Raw genomic sequence first — 21,214 nt, 5'->3', positions numbered from 1 at the left:
CTGTAGGTAAGCAGTGACACACACACACACACATTTCCATATACATCCACGTGTATGTGTACATAACACATCTGCCTGAGCCCAGTTTGGCTGAATTATGCCATTTGTGCTTTTCCCATAAGAAAAAAAAATTCTGCAGATTTGCCTCTAACTAAAAGGTAACATCATTTTTCCAGAGTAAAGGGTAAAATTCCTTACAGTTGTAAAATTTAAATAAGTATTTTTCTTCTCTAATTAAATGTAATAACACATGTGAATATACTATTTCTTTCAATTTCCAACTACTTTTCTACAATGACATTCTGAAGGAGGGCCTATTAGCAAATGAAATTCCACTGACAATTTATTTCAGCCTTTAATATATTTTCTACTAAAAACCAAGTTGTCAAGACAGGAAAGTATTACTGGTTTTGTTATTACAAAAAAAAAAAAAGTGAGAATTTTTAATTCACAAAAGATGAAAACACAAGACATTGATCTCACTGTACATACAATATTACAATAAACTAATTAGCTGTAGACTAATAAAACATTTAAGACTCCACATACATACACATGTACTTTGAAACAAGGAACACAGGACAATTTTAATCTTTGTTATGTCCACAGCTACGAAGAGAAAGAGCGTCACTGGTTTGAGTCTAATGGTTTTGCTGGCATACAATCACTATATAGGCCAGTTCTAAAGCATACTGTATTGTTCAGGACATTGTTAGACAAATACAAACGTTCTCATTTTGGGGCTTTTTATCCCTGCCCAAAACAATCTGCTTTCCATAGCTATCAAGTAGCTTGGTTTGTTACCAATTTAACAAGACCACAACAACAAACAATATTTTTACCACAAAACTCAGGTGAGAGATTTTTGAATTGTACATAAACTATTTGTTCCCAAGGAAGGCAATCTGTAAGTTACAAATGCAATTCTAAGAAAAGGAGTCTTGGTCACAAATCATTCACTTTCAAATATTGATGAAGAAATGAAAATTGGAGAGGGGAGAGTGGAGGAGGTGTTGGCATGGCAGGGAGTAGAAAAGGTGTGGAAAAAATGAGGAAAATATATTTACCGCAGGAAATATTGGATTCAGTTGATTTTTTAAAAATGAGGTATAAGAGTATGCCAGTAAATGCAAAAACAAGAAAAAAATTAAAAACCAAAATGCACATTTCCAATGGAAAATCTCTAAACCTCTTATAGTTTTATTTGGATTAGACATTTCATATACATCAGTTAATCTAGAAAAATACATCTTAAAATATCTTCAACAGACCATGCTCTCTGTAACAAAACCTTCCAAACCCTGTTTTATTATACAAATCAATCTACATTAGTAATGTAAAAAGAAATTCTCAAATTTAGCAATGTCATTTTCCATTTGACATCCATCTAATTTACATATGGGTTTCCACTATTCATACTGCAGTTAGAATTCTGTAATAAATTTTTTTCTAATGTATTCTGTACATATTAAATTATCTAAAAGATTCCTCTTGTAGTGCATTTACCATTTAGCAAGTCTATTCAGTATTTTTCCAGTACCATTTGCATTACAGTGATTTGCCTGTAAATGTAATTAAAATCTAAAAGTGCACACAGTTAAGTTTCTCAAATAACAGCCCATTTCTGGAGGAAACCTAATATTCACGGAAAAGATTACCAATATCATGATTAGAAATGTCAGGTTAGAATGTACTCTGAGACTATACAACAAAATTATATACATAAGCTAAAGGACATTAAGTCTTTAGCTTATATTTACATCAAATAATGTCTGTTTCCACAGGGTCATACCAAGAACTCAGTATGGCACTAGATATAATCAGGATTCTTAGCTACAAATCAGCGTAGCACAGACAGCCCCAAAATACCCTGAACTGACTTATGCTAAATTAAACTCCAGTATATCACAGTGTGTTAAGTAATATTAGTGTGCTGCCCAACAAGCGACTAAGACATCCATCCAATAAGGATGGTATGCAACACAGGGAAGGTGGCAAGCCTTCGCCGAGGGATTACCTCTGGGTTAGAATGAACTGTAGAACTTAAGACTGCCACTGCATGCAGAAACCCTGAAAAATAAATACACAGGTTTCAAAAAGGATATACTTCATTTTGTTTAGAATGCCCAAGAGCGTCTTCAAAATAACTGATAGTGAGTACTGTTCTATCAAGTGATGAATCTAATGAATCATGAGAAGAAATTCTACATTATCCAGTTTGAGAAAAAAAAATGTAGTTTTCTTACCAAATTATCCAGTGTATACGACTGGTTACAAGTTTTGATTTTTACTGAAATTCAGAGTATGAAATGCAAACATTCAGGATAAAATTAATTCAAAATTACACACAGCTATATCAACTTGCAACAAAGCAGCAAATATGAGGGCCTAACACACATCTTGACTCCCCCATTCCCTTCTGATCCCTCAAAAAAGTGCAAAATCAAAGAGTCACTGCTTGGTCCAAAAATAAAATACATCATGTATAAGGATTTGAAATCTGATGGAATCCGGCTTCAATAGTCCACAGGCTGTCTTCAATAAGAATCAACGCCCGAAGATGGAATTTATTTCCAGTAGAATTAATTCTACAATCTGATTTTGGTAGACAGTATGAACCGCTATATTACCAGTCTCCTTCTCTGGCTTCAACAGAGTGGGACCAAACACAATTGCTATACTCTGATAGGTCATTCGGTTTTTTTCTCCATTTTCTATAACTCTAAGGGGGGGAAAAAAAATTGTTAAAAGAGAAAACATACGAGAGGAAAAATTTTTGAAACTGTATTATAAACATAAACAGTGTGCATTTAGAAATGAGAAATAGTGCTCATTTTCCTAAAATACATACAAGCTACTTAAAACCAAGTAGGATTCAGTCCAAACATCACATGAAGGTTTCTTTTGGGTAAACACAGCTGAAAGGTATAATTATACATACTCTAACAAACTTTCAATGTGTGATATTTCAGCTTAATGTCTAAAGCAAAACACAATTAAGTATGAACTACAATTCAGGTAACAATAATTACTCCACTAGGGTGATGGGGGAAAAAATTTCATTAGGATAGAGAGATTAAATTTTCATTTTACTAATTCTATGTTTGTTTGTTTTTTTAATCTCCTTCATTGGGATAATTTACTTTACTATTCTAGTGTTCTGTCAGAAGGCAAAAATCAGTTATTAAAATGGCTATGTAGTAACCTGAAAGCCATGATGGCTTTCTTCTAAGGTAATTTAATAGTCCTCATCTCAAAATCTCATCTTCAGGTTAATTAACTTAAACAACAATTTCTGAACACTTACATGCTAGGCATTATATAAATGCTTCGCATATAACATTAAGTAAATATTTTTCATACCAGAACATTTACCTATGAGGAAAAAGGCCCAAAGGAGTTCTCTTTTTCAAGTTACAAAGACAGCAAGTAGCACAGCTGGGATGTGAACCGATGTCTGAGGGACCCTGGCCTCGTGGGTCCTATACCACACCTCATAACCGTGCATTTCTCTTACCTTTCTCTTTTTTTCTCCCTAATTAAATTACTATTTCTTTTCTGTGGTGAACCTCTTACCTTTTGAGATGTCTAAAAAGAATCTGCATTGTATCTTGATTTGGCTTTGGCAACTGTCTGATTAGGTCCTTAACAGCAGCGACTCGCTGTCTTGGTTCTTGTTCTTAAAAAAAAAAAAAAAGATAATAATGAGAGATTATGCATGAAATTGAAAACAGTGACATAGTTTCGAACCTCACATTTGGTAATACACAGTGACATCTGGTGGTCACATTTAAAACTTCTAAAGTAAAACAAACCTTTGAAATAATTTAAAAGAAAGATCAAACAATGTAGTGGCTTAATCGGTACAGAGGACTTTCAACATGTAGAAAAAAAATTAAGTGTAATGACATACTTACTAATTGCATTAACAAAATCATTAAAATGGTTAAATGTAAAAAGAGGTTCTGGTAATTCTCGAAAAAACATTTTGAGTGCTCCAGTAATAACATGAATATCTTCCCATTTACTATCATTCAAATCCAATTTCTCATCTGAAAAACAGAATAGGAAATTTTTTTAAATAACTTTAAACTGATTCTAATAGTTATGAGTGCTTTTTTTGCACATAATAATAAAGAGTATGATCTTACCATGATTGACTGCAAATCTCAGTTTCTGGATCACTGCAAGGTTGCCACTTACTCTGTATATCCCATCAACATCCAAACCTAAGAGAAAATTAAAATATTTTTGTGTTTTAAGTAGGTGCCTCTTCTAAAGATGCTTGCATGTTTCAGAATCCTTATTCAATAACATGAGTCTAAAATCAAATGGGCAAATACTCTTTTCCTCTAACTGGCTTTTTATAGATGCTTGGCAGAGAGAGAGGGGGGTGGAGATACACTCTGAATTCTGTTTAATAAACAGCAACAATTCTAATTTATCATGTAGACTGTGGATCATCTCAAAACAAATCATCTCATTAAACTTGAAATACAAACAATTTAAGATAAACTTCTACTCCTGGGGATAGTTCAGAAAGTAAAGAAACGAAAAGATAAAACCAGCCCATCCACTGTTTTTGCACATTTCATAATGTAAATGTACATATTTTTTTTTTATTTTTTAAAAGATTTTATTTATTTATTTGACAGAGAGAGAGACAGTGAGAGCAGGAACACAAGCAGGGGGAGTGGGAGAGGGAGAAGCAGGCTTCCCGCCGAGCAGGGAGCCCAATGTGGGACTCGATCCCAGGACCCTGGGATCATGACCTGAGCCAAAGGCAGATGCTTAACGACTGAGCCACCCAGGCGCCCTGTAAATGTACATATTAAAGCACTCTTTTAAAGATGGTTGTCCTTATAAGTGCTTGTAATAAATAAAGTTATCAATTAAAATAAAGGCTCTATAAAAACAATTGATAATTTGATATAGTTTCTTTTTATATGTGGAATAGAACTGTTAAATTCACCCAATTCAGCCTAAAAAATCCAAATATTCATTAAATCATGCTATACACATTTAACAAAGCACATTATCTGACGTGCTATTCATAGAACTTCAAATAAAGGCACAGTCTCTATTGTCATGTTGACAAAAAAGTCAACAACAAGATCTGAAACTGACAGAAATCACAAATTATGCAAATGTTTTAATTGTAGTACAAGATGTTTTTGATGATGTACAGGTACAAGTTAATGTGATTACCATCATGGTAATTATTTTATATAAAACTAGTATAAATATTGTTAAAATCAACCAAAATATAAATTCGTTTAAGTCTTATTTAACAGGAAATGACATAAGGTTTGTCTAGACATTTTATAGTTGATTTACAGTTATAAAATGTCATCTCATTTTTATTATAAAGAGAAGCAACTTTCTCTTGTAAGTAAACACAATCTCCTATCTTCTACACTGTCAAATCACTTCTTAATAAACTCAGTTTCATAATCACCACCTTCTTCATTTTAAGCAAAGGCCAACTCCAAATGGCTTCAAAGAATACCATACACTTAATCAGCTAGAAGTGCTGAATATTCAACATGTGCCTGCAAAGGTCTTAATTTAAAACAGATATATGTAACCATTAAAACATGTAAGTTTTGCAAACAAGATGCTTTTCTTAACATCTTATGACTGTTCCATCACTCAAAATCAAAAATCCTAAGGATTCTGATGGCAAAACAATGGGTTAGTGTGCTTAACATAAAAAAAAAATTCATTTTCTTACCATATGCTTCAACATGTTCAATGCATAACTTCACAAATTTTGGCACTGTGCCATTTTCTCTCTGACAAAGATTAGCAAGATTGGCTCCAAATACCTGATCTGAAAGAGATTTATTTTTTAAAATAAATCACCCTGCTAAAATGTAGTTTGCAAAGTGGCGATCACTATTCACAGTGCTATAGAAGACATTCAGTACATCCTGACATGGTCTGCTGTGACTCATGCCTTCTGTGATCTGCCTACCCATTCCAATTCCACTTCAAACAATTTTCCTGCTTTACTAAACTCCATGAACACCCCATTTTTACCTGAGAGCCTTTTAGTTTTCTATACCTTTTGTAGGGATTCATCCTCTCCCCCAAACTTAGCTTTTTATCACTCCCACCCTCAGCTATAATGTCATCTCCTTAGAAAAACCTTATGATCAGCCTAAGGTAACCACGTACAGTCACTATTTCATTACTACAGTAGATTCTTCATGGTAGTCATAATTATCTTGTCTGTCTCTTGTTTTTAGGTAAGTTTCATGAGGGCAGGGACCTTGTAGTTCTCAAACCAATAGGTATTCATGGCACCCAGGCTCATGCCTAGCACTTAGTAAACACCTGAATATTTTTTAAACTATTAAAACAAGCAGGGTGCATACCCATCGTGTGCCAACCCTTGATTCCACAAAGTATATTTCAAAGGCTGTTCTATTAGTCTTTCAACCCAACACTTCTGAAATGCCACATTAGTGCTAACTACCGAGGAAAACAAAATATTTGAAGTCCTGAACACCATAAAGCAGCAACAGTTTATATTTCTCAACAAAAAGGCCTGGTGAAAAATTAATAGCAATTGCTATTTACTGATTTGTCAGGCTTTTTTCTTTTTTTAAAGTTCTAAACTTAATATACTAAATTCATATGCGTTATCTGGGAGTCCCTGTTTACCTATAACTCTTAAGGTTGTTAATTTGAATCACTTAATTAGCTGAACTCTACCCAGAAGTTTTAAATATCTTTTTAATGAAACCCATTTGTGTATTTTAATTTAGATGCTTTGCAAACAGAGGTTCTAGTGATGGTCTTTTTTAGAAACTTCAAAGACAGATATATATGTTATACATTACCTTTACCTATGCCTTTATTCACTAATTAAATGTCACTGAGTCCTGTATTAGAAAATTTTATCATTGAAATTAAAAGCGCTTGTAAGAACTAAAGGTATATACAAGTATATGTGATTTTAAAGAATACTCTGTTATTAAGATCCTGTTAGTGCATTATTGTTATTGTTGCTTATAAATGGAATAATATAAAAATTTAGGAAAAAATATCTCATACTAATTTTAAAATCACCTGAAATGAGAATTGAAGGCAAACAATCAAGATAAGATTGTTCAATATTTTCTTCTTTCTACTGTGTTAGTGATGTTTCATTCAAAAGTTCTGATCTGTGCATCTCAAAACTAAAAATCTTTTTTTAAAAGATTCTACTTATTTATTTGAGAGAGAGACATACAGAGAGAGAGAGAGAGAGAAAGCGCATGAGCAGGGGAAAGACAGGGAGAGAAGCAGACTCCCCGCTAAGGAAAGAGCCCAAATGGGGCTCGATCTCAGGACCCTGGGATCATGACCTGAGCCAAAGGCAGACACTTAGCCGACTGAGGCACCCAGATGCCCCTCAAAACTAAGAATCTTTATTGTCATGCCTTCTATCCATCCATCTCACCCCTGTAGTTCCTCTGGTACAGGGTCTCTAAAAACTTACTTTGGTATTTATGTCTGTTCAATGCCTTAGTTAAATTCTGTGTGCACTGAAAAATCAATTTTATTTAAAGTTTTTTTTTTTTTAATTTTTTCTTTGACAGAGAGACACAGTGAGAGGGAACACAAGCAGGGAGAGTGGGAGAGGGAGAAGCAGGCTTCCCGCTGAGCAGGAAGCCCGATGCGGGGCTCGATCCCAGGACCCTGGGATCATGACCTGAGCCGAAGGCAGATGCTTAACAACTGAGCCACCCAGGCGCCCCGAAAAATCAATTTTAATCACTCAAATGTATTTTAAACCAATGAACCTGCTAACTTTAAAGAATGAAAACATTTTTACTGTTCAAAAAATGTTCAGTTTTTAATTTAAAATGTCTTATTTCTGATTTTGGCCAAAGTTCATTATTATAAACAGCACTTCTACCTACCTTTAATATAACCTTTTTCACGAACAGCTTGCAAAGTGGGGCGCCGTGTAAGAAACTTCTTTAAGTTTTTCTTGGTTTTTTTCTGTTCTGAAGAATCTATGCTAGACACTTTTGTGGCTTAAGACAAACGGATATTAAGCATTTCATAAAATAAAAACTTTTTGATAAAAATTTTTCCACCAGCACTCAAAACATATTAATTTCATATGTAAAAATCAGTTATAAATTCAGTTACTCTAACTTTAATATAGTTTAAGAGTAAGTACGTCAAGAATCAAGCTAACACAGACCCAATTTCAAAGTGATAAACCAAACAAAACATTTCATTTTTATCACTAAACACTGACCACAAACTGCACCTTCTTTGGTATATGTGTTAGACACTGGTTATTCTAACTTATACTCATTATTTCATAAATGATACTACTTATATCTCCTTTGACTCTCCATCAGTTTTAGAAGGTAAAATGATGAGAAAAAAATGTCCATAAAACATAAAAAAAGTCCTTATCCTGCAGTATCCTTACTGGACTAGGAGTCTAGAGAATATATATCCATCACAATTACTTGTACTTTAAGCTAACCACACCTCATCACAACTACCTCTAAACTAAGAATGGGACCACTTGAAAAATGTCCTACATTGCCATAACTCTGATTTCTTTTTTGGTTCCAATAAAAAATATCCAAAAAGTAAATTTCTTGAAAAGAACTATATCTGAGGAAATGTGAGAGCAAAAGAATTTATTAGTAAAGCATTAAAATAATCAAATTTTCATGTGTTTACACTGTTATAGGTCAGTGACAATGTCAGTTAATAGGCCTAACCTTCATTAGAATGTGGGAGAACAAAAGTAGAAATGATTTTCTAATCATTCAGTTAATCCAAAGGCCAAAATTCTCAGTTGAATGTGGATTGTTAAAATACATTTAACAAGTTCAGAGCCACAGCTAATGGCCTATTTAAACAATGTAACTCACAAGGGGCCTGCATCAGAAAATGCTATTAAATTTGCTGGCTTTAGCATATACATATATATCTGCACACACATACATACATAGATATGAATGATCTGGAGATATGAATGCATGCAGCTGCACCTGCACAGACATATCCTAGTCCAGAGATGTTTGCCTGGTGTCCAGTGTGAACTATGGTACATGTCCCATGACTTTTGACTTCTTAAAGTGTAAAGATTCTATCTAGACCTTATACAGTAATTATGTATTTTTAAATCAATATAGTTCAGCTTCCTGGATACCTCAATAGAAGTGCATTCTAATATACTTTTTTCTCTTAAAGAACCACAAAATCTTAAAATAAATAAGATGCTGTATGGGTGCACACGATGAGGCCGAAAAGTAACAAGGAGTTAACAAGGAGAGAGTACTCCTAAAACACCAAGATTGCAAATATCTACCCTTATAATTTCCTGGTAACAATGGAGATTCCACTCAGCCTTTATATATTTAAAATATTCAAAAAATCTAAGAGAAGATGCTCAAATGACTAACAAAATAGGTAAATAACTTACAACGAAGTTTCTTAGGATCCTTATGGTCCTTCTCTTTATCATGCTTTTCTATTCCTGGGGAATCTGGTATCTCTTCTTCAATAGCTTCATCAGTTTCTACTGTCTGTTGATTAAAGAGTTCCCAAACACATATTATTTTTGAGATTATTTTAGATGTAATAGCATAATTCTCAGTATAATCAGTAACTGATCCTCCCAAATGACTTTAGGGAACCAATAAGTATATATGATTTAGATACTTGGTAAATCTTTAAAAATATTTTTTCCCCCTACATAGGGGGAATTCATTAATTCTGAATTTCAAAAAATAAAAAAATGCTGATTATTCACAGGATGATGGCTTTATATACTGATAATGAGGCTATGTTCCCTCATGTAGATCAAATACATAAGAATGACAGTAACAAGAGTTAAAAGGTCCTGACCCACAAGCTACACTGAGTCCACGATGAAGCCACATTCTGTGCTAACAGCACAAAGCTAACTAGCAAATGGCACATTAATTTTTCACACCAACGATCTTTTCAAATTATACTTTGTATCAATAGCTAGTAATCACACTCACAGATTCATGGATGTTAGGCATTGAAAGAAATCCTAGAACTCGTGTAGAGCCTAACCAAAGTCACTTTTGCAGGTTAAAAAACTGGAGTTCTCAAATCTAGAATTATTGCTTTGCCCTTCACACTGATGTCTTTATCCACATAGAACTTATTTTTGTGATTAGTGTTAGGAAAGGTTCTAATTTCTTCCTGGATATCCAGCTGACCCAGTACCATTGAAAGTTTATTCTTCCTTACTTTTCTACAGTGCTATATCTGGCATAAAGTATCCAAAGGAATGTTGGTTTCTAGGTTCTTTATTCTGCTCCACAGGTCTGTAGATCTATCCTGGTATGGACAGCATGTTGTATTAATTAATACAGTTCTAGAAGTCTTAACATCTGATAGAGCAAGTCCTTCCACTTTCTTCTTCAAGAGTGTCTTGGATATTTTTACCCTTTATATTCTGGTATGAATTTTAGAAGAAGCTTGCCAAGTTCCAGCAGAAAACCTACTAGGATTTTGAATGAGATTCAAAAATTTCAAGTCTATAAATTTATAAATCATTTGGAAGAATATTTTATCTTTACATTATTGAATCTTTTAATCCATGATATACTTTCTCATATAATTAGATTTTCTTCAATGTTTCTCAATAAGGTTTTGCAATTTTCCCTGTTTCGTGCATCTTTCTACATTTATTGTGCATATTTCTACAGTATCTTTTGCCACTTTATAAACAGTATATATTTTAAATTTCATAGTCAACAATATGTTACTCTCTTTTCACTTGGCTTATTCCCTGATCCTATAGGCTTCAATTAAAAAAAAAAAAAAAAACCCACTTTCTCTGCAAGGCCTTCATGGATCCCTAACACTAGGTTAACTCCTACCTAATCAGTGTTTTTATAATAAGTTGTATATCCCTCACCATCATAAGCCTCATCACATTTCACTGTATTAACTGCTCAGTTGTCTGTCTTCAGTAATCTTCTGTCTTTGGCTGTAAACTCCGCAGGGAAAGGTGTAGCAAAGGAATTGCATGCTGCTCTATCTCCAGGGCAAAGCACTCCCACATCTGTTAAATGAATGCAGCTATACTTGCTTTCAAGGCACTGGGAACCGATTACAGTGACTAGAGCTGAAAGCCCATATTGGGTAGAGTAGAAGGTACATTTGAAAAGATAGACTGGGCTCAGGTTGTTGAATTTTAATGAGAGTCACAGAAGCTTTACTGAGCAGGAGAGAATTATAAAGTTAACATTAGGAAGTTTCATATAGCAATGCTATTAAGAACGGATTGGTGGGGGGTGAAATGAAGTAAGAAAACTGTTTAGGAATTGACTCTTATCTAACATATAAAGTCCTGATGATGGTTTCAGGAATAAATGGAAAGGAAGAGACAAGATTCAGAAATATACAATATTACAAACTGCAAAGGAAGAATATTTATATAAATGGGTGAATAACTGGCTAGAAGAGGTAAAAGAGGAGGAAGAGTTAATACTCAAGATTCCAAATCTGGCTGTTTTGAACTGAATGCATCATAAAAATTTTGGAGTTTAAAGGGACACTTGGGACAAATCAAATCCAACCTCTCTATTTTATAAGTAAAAACACGAAACCCATAGAGGTAGAATACCTCACTCAGTAAGATCACAAACCTTATTATAATGAGGCTTCACCTATAGTCTCTGAAAGACCTCTCAATCTCTACTAAAGCCTGTGATTCCCAACTTTTTTTCAATCTCTGTTTAGTTTAAAACCGTAACACACTCCCGTAAGTATTCACTTTCCTTTTTGTCACTGACATATGATCCTTAGTCAGGAGCCATGTCCCCATATAGTGAGGGCGTAAGAATATAGTCTGGAAAAGTACGGCCCCTATCTGTTTCTTCCTGCTCTTACTAACAGCAGCAGAATATAAATTTGAGGTTCTTTTTGGTTGTTATACATATACTACATATATTATATAACGTATCATATGTCTACTATATATATATATATATAAAATACATACACATATAAGAGGAAGTTTACCAGGAACATGAACTGAACACCTCCCTGGTTGGGGGACGGGGGAGAACTAGAACACCTCCAGGGGTAGCTAGAGAGGTGTCATGAGGAAAGAAAAAGTGCTCATGAAAAGACTAGTGCTTCATTCATTTCATACCTTTACCTAAGACCTGTCTCCACCAAATAGTACTGTTCCCAACTCATTGGTCATTGACTAAATACTCTGTACTAGGAATGGTTTGTCCCTCTTCTTGAATTACTTCTTTTTGGACCAGTGCCTCATGTGAAAATTATTTAAAATCCACTACTAGCGAGTATTATATAACTGAGAATATTAAATCATTCACCAGCCCCAAGGAATGGCTAAACTACCATTGCCTTTCCTACCTCTTGTCAAAATACATATTAAAAAAGTGTTTATTACATATAAACTGGAAACTAGATATGCAATAACCAATTAAAATGCAGAAAAGAAAAACAGCTCTGAAGTAAAAAAAATTTACCTAAGTCAAACACATACCTGATTATTGATAGTACTACTAAGAACTTTAAACCAATCATTAATAACAGTGTCATTATCAGACTGAATTAGCAGTTCTGTTCCTTGACGGGTTTTCAGCTTTAGAGAAAAGGAGAAAACAAAAAAGAGGATGGTTAGTACTTTCAACCAAATAAATAAACAATATATATTTTTAAGATTTTATTGTTATTTTTAAGTAATCTCTACACCCAATGTGGGGTCTGAACTCACAATCTCGAGATCAAGAGTCGCATGCTCCACTGACTGAGCCAGCCAGGAGCCCCCAAATAAATGAATATATTCAAGCCAAAGTCCACAGAACCACCAGCCAGAAGAGTAGATGCCATAATATTATACTGAGTGATGAAAGGTTAAAGTAATGCACAGCAATGGAGTATCTTTTAATATAAAATAATCCCAGAGGAATTATTGTATAAAACATGAAGTTTTCCTCATAAAAAATTCTCAATGAAAATCTAGTAACTTAAGGGTCCCAAACTCCAACACACAAATGCCATAAAACTTGCTGAAATCTAGTATACCGTATCATTAAAAAATAAGTTCAAGTATCAAAGCTGTGCATTTTTAATTAGAATTGAAACAAAATTCATTTGTAAAGATATAAAATCTGTGATAGTTTTATGTAAATCTGAGGAATGTTTTTCTCTCTCCAGTTAAAAAATAAATGTAGAAAAAAATATATGAAAGAGTTAAAACTTTTATTTCCTATTTAATAGGTAAATAAATATAATGGCTTAATGCAAAGAGAAGGCACAGACAATAAATGTTACATCACTTTTGGGCAGAAACAGTACTAAATTATGTCAAATCATGAAACAGTACTAAATTATGTCAAATCATGAACAAGCAAGGATCTCTTTGGTTCAAAGTTTCTTACACCGGATTGACAAAAAATTTGGAGGTATTAGGAGAAAGCATTCCTCCTATTTTCTGGTTGGTAACTGTTTATTTTTTTTTCCTTGAGGAACATATGGCAATGTTTCCCAAACAACATTCTGAGACATATGCCTCAAACATAGTTCCCGAAGTAATGTTTAAAAAAGGTATTCCTCAAAAAAAAAAAAAAGGAAAAAACAGTTATACGGTATTAATTTGGGAAATACTGCATTAAAGAAAGTTAAACAAGATTCTCTCCTTCAAAACGTCTCAGGGCTTTGATATTCCAGGGTGCTCTGATTTTCTAAAGAAAGAAAAACATCTACACCACTGCCTACATTTATTTGACCATGGAATAGTTTTCACTCTGAAATCACTTATTGAAACTGCAAGGCTAATTCAGGAAACACTGACTTCCTTTCTTGTACTTCTTTCAACAGAGTGGGTCAAACCAGTCAACCAATACTGAATATTCACTGCACATAAGATATTCTCTGTTAGAGGTTCTTTCTTAAAGATAAGGAAAAATATAGTCTCTCTGCTTTAAAAAAAAAAATCATCTAGTGGGACAAGTAATTTACAGATGATGATAAACCTAAATTACACTAGATTAAATGATATTTTAAAAGCATAAATAAAAAAGAAGCATCAGTATTGTGGTAGCATTTCTGATGGGTCTTGGAAAACACCGACAGAGACTGCCATGGGTCAGTACTAATAAAGAGTAAAAAATCACAGCAGGGAAACCTAAGTTTCACTTGGAAAACAGCAACTGCATGAACAAGACAGAAAAGGACTGACACATGGGGCTATAAATGAAGGCTGAGATGTGGAAGACTGTTTGCAAAGACAGTCTGAATAATTCCTCCCATCTCCATATACACACCCTTCTGCAACGTGCCTTGACTGCACTTCCATCGACAGGTGGGCTCTAGTTCCCCACAACCCTGAATACCCAGCTGGCCTTCTGACTGCTTCACCCAACGGAATACACTGATGTGTGACTTCTAAGTCTAAGCCTCAGGAAGTGCCGTAGCTTCCGCTCTCACCCTCTTGGAAGCCTGACACTGCCATGTGAAGAAGCCTGGGGCAGCCTCCTTGAGGGAGAGATCTTATAAAGAAGGAGACCTAGCAAACTGCTGGACCAACACCAGACACGTGAACTAGACCATCCAGATCGGGGTGAACCACTGAATGACTAAAGCCTCATGAATGGTCCCATGTTGAGATCAGAATCACTCAGCTCGGCACAATCCGAACAAACAGAACAGTTCTTTCCCTAAGCTACTAAATCCTGAGGTGGTCTGAGATGCTGCAATAAATAACTGATACAGAATCATATATTATGGGGGGGAGGGGATTTTTTTATTATTATTTTTTTGAGACAGAGAAAGAGAATGAGAGAGCACAAGCAGGGGGAGCGGCAGAGGGAGAGGGAGAAGCAGACTCCCTGCTGAGCAAGGAGCCCAATGCGGGGCTCAAACCCAGGACCCGGAGATCATGACCTGAGCCAAAGACAGCCCCTTAACAGACTGAGCCACCCAGGTGCCCCTACTGGGTGTGTGTGGGGGGGGGATTTTTAATGACAAAATGGAAAGGTTTCAATTTATTTTTCACTATTAGATTTGTAGGTAAAGGAAACCACCCCCCCCTTTTTTTAAGTTTTTATTTATCTACTTGTCAGAGAGAGAGCACAAGCAGGGGGAGCGGCAGGCAGAGGGAGAAGCAGGCTCCCCGCTGAGCAGGGAGCCCGATGCGGGACTCGATCCCAGGACCCTGGGACCATGACCTGAGCAGAGGGCAGACGCTTGACCCACTGAGCCACCCAGGTGATCTGGAACCACACCCTTTTTCTTGTTGGTAGGGAAAGGCAAGATTGTGGAACAAAGGCTTGTCATCTATAGTCTGAGATCCCATGACTTACACAAATGAAGCCCCGCTCTTCATGCCCGCTTCTTCTCCCTTAAACTATGATACCAAACTGACTTATTTAATGACCAACTTTGCCTTAATCAGTCACTGAAATACAGCTCAAAAGAATTCAAAAAAGAACATCCAATTACTATGGTTAAGAATGTGAATAATACCTAGAAAACAAACATATTACCTCAAACACATTCTTTTTGCTGGATTTATCCTTCGAAGCCATCTCCACCGTCGCCCCCTTTAGGTCCACTGTGAACTCTGGCTTGGACTGATTACTCCCAAACTTCATTTTAGAAAAAAGGAAAAACCTTTGTGATGTTCATGTACACGTGTACATCAAAAAGAATTAAGACCAATTATTAACAATAAACCAAACAGGTGATTACTTCAAATTTTTGTCTTTATTATAACAATTCCTACTTTAAAATTGAAATGTCTGTAAGATATGAATATATTGTTCATAGAAACAAATAAAATGGCTCAACTTACATCTTAATAAGAAAAATATAAAATAAAGCCACACTAAAATCTTTTTCACCCATCAGTATAGAAAAAAAAAATTCGAGAAGTTAGATGAAAAACTATGTTTTTAATGATGGACTATATGCTGGCTAATTGAACATAATAATAAAAAACACTATGTTTCTCATAGAGTATGGGGTCTTCATATGCAAGTGGAGTATAAACTAGAATAATGCCCAGAGAGGGAAAACTGGTAATACTGTATTTGCAAATTTACAAACACATGTATCCTTTGGCTTTAGCAATTTCATTTCTTGGAAATGATCCTAGACTATATATGACTAAGTAAAAGGATGTGTTCAAAAAGGCAAGGCAATATTCTTACATATGTATAAATAATATCTGGCAGATAACAAGTGCTTTTCCACCTAATAAACAGTCTCTAAACCAATGTGATTCTCTGCTTTCAAGAGTTATTTCCTTATCGACTATTTATGTTGTCAACAACAACTTGTAAAAACAAAACTCTAAGCCCCATATTCTTTTATTCAGCCTTTGTTAGAAATTATAACTAGAGCCAGATGCTAATAAAGCCTCAGCAATTTAATAAAGAACTGTGAAAAGAATAGGAAGACAGCTGACATGGGTGGTTTGAAAAGAAAAAGCACTTAGCTAGCTATTATATTTTGTTAACCAGATAAGGAAAAGATTAGCAAGTAGCAGAAAATTCATGTTAAATACAGACTTACTCTGCATCTTGCCATCATTAAGTTAAAATTTTGTTAAGTCTGTTAACTAAGAATAGAAAATAGCATTCCTATTTACTGAAAGGTTTAGAGGTTTTAAAATCTTTAAGGGCTAATGAATTGTCATCTTAAGGTGAAAGATTTGTTACAGGAAATTTCATTTCTTAAAATATTTTCAAGTCATATTATGTTTGTCACTGGAAATGGATCTTACCCATCAACCTAGTGATATCTTATGCACTATTCATAACGTCAGTAACTACTCAGTGGCTTCGCATTTAATAAATGGTTCGACTTCATCTGTTTACTTCATCTTTTCAGCTAGCAACGTGGACTTAAATAATGTACTTGTTATAACAAAACAACATTTAGGATATTATTTTGAATGTATTAGTGGGATCAAAACAAAGTTTAGGATATTATATGAAATTTTTATTAGTGGAATCATAATAACAATCACAAAAATTTTAACTATTCTACAAAGTCTTGCCCTTCTTAAGTACCTTTTGTCATTCAAAAGACATTTAATAAACCATAAAGCTACAATGGGCAAAGATAACTTTCTGAGTAAAAATGATATATCTCAAAAGTTACAAAACTTAAATGTGCACATTTAACCGAATGGTAAAAATCAATGTACGTAACTTGTTGCCATCACATGCTCTGTCAATGGTTAGCTATAAGCTAAGATACAAACAACTAACCAAGTATGATAGGGCAACCAAATACAAGTACAATGATAGGGCACAGAATGCTGGTAAAAATGCATTCAATACGGTTGGCAAAATTTTGTGTTTGTTATTCATCCTTTTTCAAACGTTAATTCCACTCAATCATACACCCTCCAACATATTCGGGGCAAAGAAAATGGAATTACTGTGGCAAGGGGCATGCAACAAGAACACATACAGTGACAGCTGAAACAGGATCAGATTTTACATATGCAGGCCGACGATTGACAGAATTTTTCCAAGAAGAAAGCAGCGAAAGCAAGAGCTCAGAGACTGAGCCCTGTTGGCAGAATGACTTGATGGAGAAAGGGAAGAAAATGATGATGTCATAATAATGCACAATGGCAAAATGACACACAAGAGAAAAGCATATGGAACCAAATGGGACAAAAATACAATTCTACAAGCAGACACAACACAAACAAAGCTTAACTTCCAAATATTTTTATAAAGCCCCTCTCATTTATATCTCAGAATATTTTCTCTTACTACATAAATTCATATTTTATTTTTAAGGTGAATGCTTTATAGAAATTACATTAAACAGACTTGTCTTAGCCTATATTCACAACAGAAGACTTGAGGGGTAATAGGGAGAGTCACATCTGGCCCACTGCCACCTTGCTCAGCCCCCTACTCAGAAATCCCTGAGCTTCCCTCTTTGTGACCTGCTGGGCAACTGTCCTCTGGTATCCCTTTCTAAGTCCTCTCTTGGGAGTGGCCCTACCATCCAGTTGGCCTTCCCCTTCCTCTAAGACAATGGTTCTCAACCACAGGCAATTTTGTCCTCTGGGGGGCATCTGACAATGTCTGGAGACATTTGTGGTTGTCACAACTAGAGGTGGGGATGCTTCTGCCTCCTGCTAAATACCATACTATTTATAGGAGAGCCCCCCAGAAGAAAGAATTATCTGACCCAAAAAGGAGACAAATTTTAGAAATTTAAATGCACATATAAGTAAATTTGAATAATTAGTGGTATTTGTAGGGTGATTTTTGTAATACTCAAGGAATATGATGAATGATATCTGAAAGGGAGCACAATACATGTCATGTCATATCGTCACCGTGCACTTGTCAGTCTTCCCCATTACAGTGTAAGCCATGAAGACAGAGACCATGTTACTTCTAAAACCTCCAAACTTTTAACACAATGCCTAGAACAAAACAGGCTTTTATATGTCTGTTGAACAAACCAGGTGAAATGAAGTAAGAAAAAAAGCAAGTATTAATTTATGCTATTGATATCACAATCCAGTAGATAACTAATACACAGAAAACAACTGGAATGTATCCAGCCTAAAGGAGAAAGAATGGCTCACTGGATGATACAGCATCTATGTAAAATTTATCTTATACAGTGGAGTTGCATGCTGCATATATGTACATTTTGTTTACTCAATATTAACTATCAATGGAACCAAAACTAAATACAAAGTGTGAATTATTTAAAAACAACAAAAAACAACTTCAAATAGTGTGAATGATTTTGCTCAGCCTTCAATCAATGAATATATGCTCTGCAGTGAGCAAAAGATTTGAACCTGCTCTTTCTTCAAGTGGACCTAGGTGTAGGTTTTTGCACTATGTGTGAAAAACTAATTTTTAAAGAACAAAACTTCTGCAACATGGCCCCTTAAAAAACCAAACTCAAAAATAATGATGATGATAATAATAACAACAACAACATAAACCAAACTCAACTAGAGGAAAAGCAATCTCCCCCAACATCAAAGGCAAAAGAAAGATGGCTCTGCTACAGATCAACTTCTAACACCTTCCTAAGAGATACTCAAGGACAATTTTCACTGTAGGTGATTTTTGTCTTTTTGGCTTATATACCAGCCTTAGACTCTCATCCTCAGGTGTGATTTCACTATACAAAAAGGATACATTTTACCTACAATAAATCTACTTGGTGACTGAGCAGAGAAACTATTATTTTTTTTTCAAATCATTTTTAACAATTCTAATTACAGAGTTAATTAAGAACCCTCTCACATATTTCACCAATTTTTAATATTTATGAATGTTGTTTAATGCCAAAATACATTATACACACTCACACACTTTTTATTTGAATAATCTTGCTTGCTTTTACTTAGACCACTTAAATTAGTTTTCATTCCCTTCATAAGTGTTACATATGGAAAGAAAAAGCAAGATAGTCTGATCTTTAAATATGCCATAAAACAAAAATTAAGAATTGACTGCATAACCAAGCATTTTATCACCTTCCACATCTGTTTAGTTTTTATTGAGACTATAAATACAGTAGGACTGTATTTTATTTAATTATACTAATCTGAAATGATGATATACTGTATGATTCACAATGTATTAGTAAAATTTCATTTAAAGGCAAAAATTCAAATAGCAAATCCCCCAAATTAAAAACTCATTAAGAATTCTACAACTGCCAAGCTGGCTAGCTCAGTGAATTTTAAACTCTGCCTCCGCTATTGCCACAGGGCAACACAGTGACACAGCTCTGGCTGATGAACAGAAACACCTCACACCCTTTGTCAGGATGAGATTTAATTATGAGTTCTGAATTATGCAAAACCTTCATGAGTGAAAATCTTAAATAAAATGCAACCAGCCTGTACTAACAATCATGTACTAACAATCACTTAACATCTTTTCATTTAAAACGAAGTTTCCATTTTCTTTTACAAGCATACAAACCTGCCTACCTAAATGATGCCTCTTACCAACCATAATGCTCTACTTTATCTGTACATACCACAACCTCCAATCTTTAGGTATCAGAAATTATCAAATAAATGCCCATTATCCAGCTTTCTTTGGGTACTTTTTTTTTTATTACTTATTTAATCTCTGTTTCTCCATTCCTCTTCTTTCATTCATTTCCTGCACTCAATTTCAAATAAAAGTTGAGCCACAAGTAGGAAGAAGAAATAATTGCATAACCCTGTAGAAATGCATTAACACAAACGAGAAAGTACCATATGCTTTACCTCAGGGGGGAAAAAAAAAAAGAGAAACATATAACTATCAATTTAAGGTAAGTGAAACCAGACTTTCAATCTTTAAATATGGAAAACATATATTACAGGTCAGTTCCACTGTATTGGCTAAACAATGAAGCAAATCAAAGGTGAAGTAAAACAGAAGAAACATTCTAGAATGTTCATTTTAGTGCCCAATCCAGAGGATTTTTGGGTTGCCATATCAAAGTATTTGTGGACTAACATGCTCTGTGACATTCCTGTTTTAGAAGAATGTTAAATGGCTGCATTATAAATGTAGATGAGAATTTGCTTGAATTTTATAAATAGATTTTCTTTTTCAACAAACATAAGGTCCATAGGTCCTGTTCAATTTTAAAATGACTCAGTAAATGTAAGGAAATACTGGTTAAGGTAGGATATAAAGCAAACTAAAGACATTAGATTGATTTCATTTTACATTTTATTTAAGCATTGACCTTTTAAACTCAATTACCAAAAATTTTTGGAACTATCCAGAGCATGGACTCTGGAGACAAAATGCCACCTAGATCTGCCACTTAGTAGCTAGCCATACAACCTTCAGCAAGCTCCTTAACTGATATATACCTCATTTTCTCAACTACAAAAGGGGAAGGGGGGTTGATAAAGAGCAGCTATATCAGACTTAAGAAGATAATATATACCTAATCATCTGTCCTTAGAATAGTACCTGATACATAGTAAGCATTCAAAAAGTGTTAGCTGTTATGTCACAAATTATAATTTTTAGTATTTGTATTACAAATTAACTAAGGAGTAACAATAGTAAACATTCAGATATACAAAAAACTTCAAAACCCCATGAGTAATGGGACATTTACTTATTCTTCTAAAAGCTGGCTGACATTATATACAGATATGGACACCTGAATCACCGACTAGTATCCAAAGATCAGCTTACAATTCAAGGTG

General features: G+C 34.5%; 1 protein-coding gene across 2 annotated transcripts in view; it reads right to left on the bottom strand.

Annotated features, from left to right (window-relative positions):
• Positions 1-339: 339 nt before the first annotated feature.
• Positions 340-21,214, bottom strand: part of ARHGAP12 (Rho GTPase activating protein 12) — a 109,989-nt gene continuing 89,114 nt past the window's right edge. For both annotated transcript variants that reach the window (XM_021686505.1, XM_021686506.1), the window contains 9 exons: positions 15,531-15,632; positions 12,527-12,625; positions 9,449-9,551; positions 7,914-8,030; positions 5,735-5,833; positions 4,152-4,229; positions 3,918-4,052; positions 3,577-3,679; positions 340-2,722 (listed from right to left, as the gene is read on the bottom strand). In XM_021686505.1, the coding sequence (XP_021542180.1) occupies positions 2,548-2,722; positions 3,577-3,679; positions 3,918-4,052; positions 4,152-4,229; positions 5,735-5,833; positions 7,914-8,030; positions 9,449-9,551; positions 12,527-12,625; positions 15,531-15,632 (1,011 nt within the window). In that variant the 3' untranslated portion in view covers positions 340-2,547. The remainder of the gene's footprint in view (positions 2,723-3,576; positions 3,680-3,917; positions 4,053-4,151; positions 4,230-5,734; positions 5,834-7,913; positions 8,031-9,448; positions 9,552-12,526; positions 12,626-15,530; positions 15,633-21,214) is intronic.

This window comes from Neomonachus schauinslandi, chromosome 5 (assembly GCF_002201575.2).
Source record: "Neomonachus schauinslandi chromosome 5, ASM220157v2, whole genome shotgun sequence".
Lineage (NCBI taxonomy): Eukaryota > Metazoa > Chordata > Mammalia > Carnivora > Phocidae > Neomonachus > Neomonachus schauinslandi.
This window is presented reverse-complemented; position numbering and strand designations above follow the sequence as displayed.